Genomic DNA, 6,982 nt, shown 5'->3' on the forward strand with positions numbered 1-6,982 from the left:
TTTGGGTCCTTTGACATGAGTTACTAAAGCTTTAGGAACCCATAGTTGGCGTGGTAGCTTTCCCTTAATTTGAGTGCCAATAAACTTTGCCTTAACCTTGCCACTTTTAAGTTTGCTTAACAAGAAATGATTTTCATTGAATTGAGACTTGTAATTAGGAGGCAAGGTAGGAGGTGGACGTGTAGGAATTGGACACTCCCTTGTGTGATGCCCGGTGACTTGACAATGTTGACAATAAGAGCCAACTTCCTTGTTGAAACATGCCATGAGCTCCGGCGACTTGGGACAATTTTCCGGAGGGTTGGGAAATGATCCAAGTCCATTTGTCCCATAGTGCCTTGCATTGTGGAAGAGAATTTCTTTATGCAAGTATTCTCCTCTTGTCACATTGAACATGCATTTGCTCATGCTTTCAAGTTCTTCCTCAAGTTGTTTCTCCCTATCATGGTTAGTCTTTGAACAAGAAGGAGAAGCATGATGACAAGTAGTAGGGTGAGGCAACTTCACAAGATCATCACAAGAAGTAGCTATATTGACTTTGATGACTTTTGTTTGAGTTTCTTTTAGTTCTTCATCCAAAGCATCAAAGGCAAGGTCAAGTTCTTGATACTTCATATTTAAATTAGCATAATCAAGCTTAAGCTTTTTGTTGCATGAAGTAAGTGACTTGTTAAGCACAACTACTTCCTCATATTTAACATTTAATTCATCATGCTTAACAAGTAGCTTGTCATGCTCCTCTCTAAGTTGTTTGCTAGGAACAATGCTTGTATCATGAGTTTCTATTATCTCATTGTGCCTAACAATTAACTCATTATTTGAGGCCTTAAGCTTGGCATATTCATTTTCAAGAACTTTACATTTTGATTTGTACTTCTTGATCACTTGTTGGTACTCTTCTAGGATGTTTTGCACTTCAATAGGAGATAAGCAATGTTCACTTTCATCACTAGAGGAGTCATCATTATCACTTACCTTGGAGTTACCTCTTGCCATGAAACACATGGGTGGTGGAGGTAGAGGTGCCTCATCACCATCATCTTCATCATTATGCATGGCAATCCCCACAATCTTTTTATTTGATTCTTCATCACTTGAGTCATCATTTGAGGATTCACCATCCGTGATCCATTCTCCAAGGAAAGCCTTGACCTTTTCTTTTCTTGTGAAAGACCCTTTCTTCTTGTGGTCCTTCTTCTCATGATTTTTCTTTGAAGTCTTGTATTGATTGTCACCATCTTCTTGTTTCTTGTTGAGCTTTGAAGGCTCCGGACAATCATATGAGAGATGACCATATTTGCCACAATTGTAACAAACTTTCTTGACATTGTCTTTGCTCTTCCGGGTACGAAACTTGTTTTTCTTAGGGTCATAGTTGTACCCTCTCTTGTTCAACCTTGACATCATCTTGGAGGTCTTTCTCATGAGAAGTGCTAGCTCAACATCACCATCTTCATCACTTGAATCTTCATTAGCTTCATCTTCGCTTGAGCTTGGTGATGGAACTTTGCACTTGTTCTTTTTCTTGGACTTGTGATCACCCTTAGCTTTGAGTGCAAGATCTCTCTTGTCTTGCGGTGGATCAACTTCTCCCAAGAGGAACATCTCATGAGACCGAATCTTCCCAACAACATCACTCACTTCAAGCGTTTCAAGATCCTTCTCATAGAGCAATGAGGTGACGATGTTGTACTTGGGCTTGTGTAGACAATGTAGGATCTTCCGTATGATGTCACTGTTAGACAAAGGAGAAATTTCAAGAGCATTAATGTCTTCAATAAGCACATTTAACCGAGCAAACATTTGTTCAACCAACTCATTTGGAAGCATTTTGAATTCATTAAGTTTTTCCTTAAGCACTTGATATTTTTCTTCACGAAGCTTTTTAGAACCAACATAGATAGCTTCAAGTGCTTCCCAAATTTCATGAGAGGTCTTCTTGCTATGAACACGAGCAAAGATCTCCTCACTAAGAGCATCAAATAAAGCATTCTTCGCTCTAGCACCATATTTGACTTGATCCTCATTCCACGGACCAACAATAGGTTTTTCCGTGACCGCCCAAGCGATGGGATTTATAGCCTCAAGGTAACCCGCCATGCGAGCTTTCCAATAAGCATAGTTTCTCCCATCGAGCTTGGGTGGACCACCACTTCCCCCGGCCATTCTCTAGGATTTGAAGCCTACAAATAGAGCCCTAGCTCTGATACCAATTGAAAGGATCGTGGCCCAAGAAGGGGGGGTTGAATTGGGACTTTTTCGAATTTCTAATCAGTCCTTAACCTAAACTAGTATTGCCCAATCTATAAATTCGAAACCTAATTACTAGAGCACGCTAGCAAAGGGTCCTTAGGTAGGTAAACACACTATCATGATCATATTGCCTAGATGGATGCACACTAGCAAGATCAAATCCTAAGATAAAGCTCACTCTACCAAGCAAGTTGTCCTAGTCAAACTACAAGCAAGAAAAGTAACAAAAGGATTTAAATGCTTGAAGTAAAAGTAAAGGACACGAGACAACCGGATTTTTTCCCGTGGTATCGAGGAGTTGACGCTCCCCCCTAATCCACGTTGGAGCACCCACACAAGGGTGTAGCTCCCTTGCTCCACCAAGAAGCAAGTGATCACTAAGAATGCTCTTTCTCCATCTCCGGAACGGCGAGCTTCACACCGTATACAATCTTCTTGTCTTGGGGCTCCCACAAACACCAAGAGCTCACCAAGAACCTCCCGATCACCAAGACCGGCTAGGTGCCGTCAAACACCAAGAGTAACAAGCTCCTAAGCCTTCACTTGACCTACACTCAGTTGGCCCTAGCTCAAGCACACTTGCTACACTTGCAAAGGATGGATTCTTCAAGGTTGAAGCACAAACTAAATGCTAGATCTTCTCTTGTTTGCTCAAAGCACTTTCTTTTCTTCTCAAGGGTGGCCTCAAGTATTCAGGGTGTCAAAGGCGACTGAAATGAGCCATGGGGTGCCCTTTTATAGAGTGGAAGTGGTTACATAGCCGTTGGAAGTCCACTGCAGAAAAACCGTGAGCACCGGAAGAACCGATGGGTGTCAGTTTTGGGGCGTCGGTTCAACCGGTCTCTCTGTGTCCAAATTGTAGCCGTTGGGGTCCTGACACAGTGTCCAGGCTTGCTTCAATGCACCGGTGTATGCTCCGTAGGTGCGTCGGTTCAACCGGTGCTGAAGAGTTTTACTGATCAATCCAAACAAGCTCTCTGGAACATAGGACGCTCAATGCACCGGTGCTTTGATTCCGAAGCGTCGGTTCAACCGGTGCTGAAGAGAAGTTGAAATCCACCAAAACATGCTCTCTGGAACAAAGAACTTTCATTGCACCGGTGCTTACTTTTCTGACCATCGGTTCAACCGGTGCTATACTTGATTTCAGCCTTTATCCAGAGAAGATAGACCGACAGGGCATCGGTCCTTCCGGCAAGCATCGGATGCTCCGACGCTAGGGCACCGGTTCAACCGGTGCTGCTGTTTTTCCTGGTTTTTAGCTGAATTGGCTTGGATTTCAATGTTACTTCGATTGTTTCTTCTTCCAAGTGTTGTGTTAACTTCTATTGACTATCTTGAGCTGTTTTTGAGCGAGTGTGCAAGATTTCTAAGGCCAACTCAAGTTTGATCAAGCTACTAACTCATGAACCCCTCTTAATAGTACGGTCAAGAACTAAAAACTATAAACCCTATCTAAATCAAGTGTCCTTCATCTCCTTGTGACACTTGAGACTAGAAAGGTCCTTAATCTTTGAAATTGAGTCCTTGGCTCGCATGATTGTTCCGAATTGAGGGGTCTCTTTTCACATTTCATATGGGACTAACTCAATCACTAATTTTTCCTTCAAAACATACGTTAGTCGCATACGGTTGTCATTAATCACCGAAACTTACCATTACATCTATCGGCCTAGATGCACTTCAGGGTCCCATGTTGGTGATGGCCGAGATTTTATCACAGTTGGCTTCGATGCCACGCTCGGACACCATGTATCCGAGTAGTTTTCCCTTGGGCACGCCGAACGTGCATTTCTCGGGATTCAACTTGATGTTGAATCTCTTGAGATTTGCGAACGTGGCGCTCAGGGTGGCGACCAGGTCGTCCGCGCGTAGTGTTTTGACGACAATGTCATCAACGCAGACCGCGACCGTCGCCCGAGGCGGGTCCGACCGGTCGGGGTCGATCGGCGGGTCGATCTTGTCGGAAAAGCAGGTTTGCATGCATCGCTTGTATGTTGCTCCCACATTTTTGAGACCAAAAGGCATCAATACAAAGTAGTATGAGCCGAACGGCTTGATGAAGGATGTCACGAGATGGTCAGATTCCTTCATCGCTATCTGGTGATAGCCCGAGTATGCGTCTAGAAATGATAAGATCTCGCACCCGGAGGTAGAGTCAATTATCTAATCTATTCTAGGCAGAGGAAAAGGGTCATTGGGGCAAGCCTTGTTCAGGCTGGTGTAATCGACACACATCCTCCATTGAGCGGTTTTCTTTCTTACAAGGACTGGATTAGATAGCCAGTTGGAGTGGTAGACTTCCTTAATGAAGCCGGCAACTAATAGCTTAGCTATCTCCTCTCCTATGGCTTTGCGCCTTTCATCGTCGAAACGGCACAGTCGTTGCTAGATGGGCTTGGATCTCGGCAAAATGCGGAGCTCGTGCTCGGCGACCTCCCTGGGGATGCCCGACATGTCGGACGGCTTCCAGGCAAAAGTGTTCTTATTGGCACGGAGGAAGTCGACGAGCGCGCGTTCCTAATTGGTCGGCAGCTGGGAGCCAAACCGCACCGTCTTGGTTGGGTCGGTGTCATCGACCATGACCGCATTGGTCTCATCGGTTGAGACGAAGGCTGGCGCCTGGCTAGGCTTGCCAGGGTCGGGGCGGCACTCGGCGGTGGTGGCGCGGAGCTGGCCAAGTTCGGCCGAGTTCGCCGTAGTAGTGGCGAGGTTGTAGTACTCGCGGCTGCTGACGTAGGCCTACTCGAAGGAGCCGCTCACGGTGATGACCCTGTTTGGCCCTGGCATCTTGAGCTGGAGGTAGGTGTAGTTGGGCACCGCCATGAACTTGGCGTAGGCGGTGCGCCCGAGGAGGGCGTGGTACACCCCCTTCCAGTCCACCACCTCGAATGTGAGGGTCTCGGTGCGGAAGTTGGTCTTGCTGCCGAACGTGACCAGCAAGTCGATGTTGCCGACTGGGTAGGCCTTCATGCCTGGCAAGATGCCGTAGAAGGGGAAGGGGGAATCTCGCAGGCAGCCTCGCGGGATCCCCATGGCTTCCAAGGTATCCAAGTAGAGGATGTTGAGGCTGCTGCCCCCGTCCATCAGCACCTTGGACAGACGCATGTTGCTGACGATGGGGTCGACGACGAGGGGATAGCTCCCAGGACGAGGGACGCTTGCCGGATGGTCATCCTGATCGAAAATAATGGGCGTTGACGCCCACTTCAACTTTCTAGGAATGGAACTAGCGGAAGCACCTACCTCGCGGAATCGCACTTTCTGCAGTCGCCTGGAGCACTCGTCCTCCAGGCCGCCGATGATCACCAGGCACCGATCCACGTCCGGGAACTCTCCTTCCACCGGCTTCTCTTTGTCCTGGCCAGCATCGGGCCGCTTATCGCGGTCGTCGCCGTCGGTCTTGGCTGTCCATCGGAGGAGGCGCTTCATCATATCACAGTCTTTGAACTTGTGGTTCACCAGATAACCATGGTTGGTGCATGGCTTATCTAGGAGCTGGTAGAAATGGTCGTTTCTCAGAGGATGCTTGTCTTGGTGCTCGGTCACCGCGACCTCGCCGGAGGAGGGAGGTCGGCGGTTCTTCTTGTTCTTCCTGTCCACGAGGCTAGAGGAAGGCATGTCGCGGTCACGCCGCTTTTCTTTCGCCGTGCGCTGGTCGCGCTCGAAGACGGCCCCGACTACCTCCTTGCCGGAGGCGTGGTTGGTAGCGATCTCTAGGAGCTCAAGCGTGGTACGCGGCTTCTGGCACCCCAGTTTGTGGACTAGGGTCTTGCAGTGCGTCTTGCTGAGAAACACACCGATGACGTCGGCGTCGACGACGCCCGGCAGTGAGTTGCACTGCTTGGAGAAGCGCCGGATGTAGTCGCGCAGGGACTCGCCGGGCTCTTGCTTACAGTTCTTGAGGTCCCAAGAGTTGCTAGGGCGTACGTACGTGCCTTGAAAGTTGCCGATGAAGACATTGCGAAGGTCTGCCCAGCAGCCGATGGAGTCGGCGGGCAAGAAGTCCAGCCAGGCGAGGACATTCTCTCCCAGGCATATGGGGAGGTACTGGATGATGAAGCGGTCATCATCTGCTCCTCCGGCTCGACAGGTGAGACAGTAGTCCTCCAGCCACATGCCGGGGTTTGTGTCCCCAGTGTACTTCACGACTTTCGTCGGCAGTCAGAAGCGTTGGGGAAAAGGTGCCCCTCGGATCGCTCTGGAGAAGGCATTTGGCCCGGTGGGGTCCGGGCTCGGACTCCGGTCGCGATCCATGTCTGGGTCACACGGACGTCCTCCACGACGGAGCGGCGAGTGCTCCGGGTTGGGGGCATATGCCCGCGCATCTTCTGCCCGAGCGGCGGCGCGGTCGATGTCCGCGAGGTGCCTCGCCTATTGCCGGCCTCGGATCACGCTGCGCACGTCGTAATTAGGACCGACGCGGTCGTGAATCGGCGGCCTCGGTGGGAGAGGAGCGGATGCCGCCACAGGGACTGGCGCGCCGCCTACGTCTGGCTGTCGTGGAGGCGGGGTGCACTGCTCTTGAGATGGCTCCCACCCACCATGGCTTGCGCCGCCGACCGGGCATGAGGCAGCGCCCTGCCGACGGTGCATCAAGAAGCTCTCCGCCTCCTGGACGGCGGCGAGTTTCAAAAAATTCCTCATCTGGCGATGGAGGTCCCTTTGGGCCGGGTCCTCCGGCTCTGGCAATGTCTGCAGGAGGATTGCGGCCGCTGCGATGTTCTGG

The 6,982-nt window shown here is 49.8% G+C and overlaps 1 protein-coding gene across 1 annotated transcript; it reads right to left on the bottom strand.

Annotated features, from left to right (window-relative positions):
- Window positions 1-4,995: 4,995 nt before the first annotated feature.
- On the bottom strand, window positions 4,996-6,372 carry LOC120687674. The gene has a single exon (XM_039969702.1). The coding sequence runs from the start codon at window positions 6,370-6,372 to the stop codon at window positions 4,996-4,998; it is 1,377 nt and encodes a 458-aa protein (XP_039825636.1).
- Between the last annotated feature and the right edge of the window lie 610 nt (window positions 6,373-6,982).

The sequence above is a fragment of the Panicum virgatum genome, chromosome 9N (genome assembly GCF_016808335.1).
Source record: "Panicum virgatum strain AP13 chromosome 9N, P.virgatum_v5, whole genome shotgun sequence".
NCBI lineage: Eukaryota > Viridiplantae > Streptophyta > Magnoliopsida > Poales > Poaceae > Panicum > Panicum virgatum.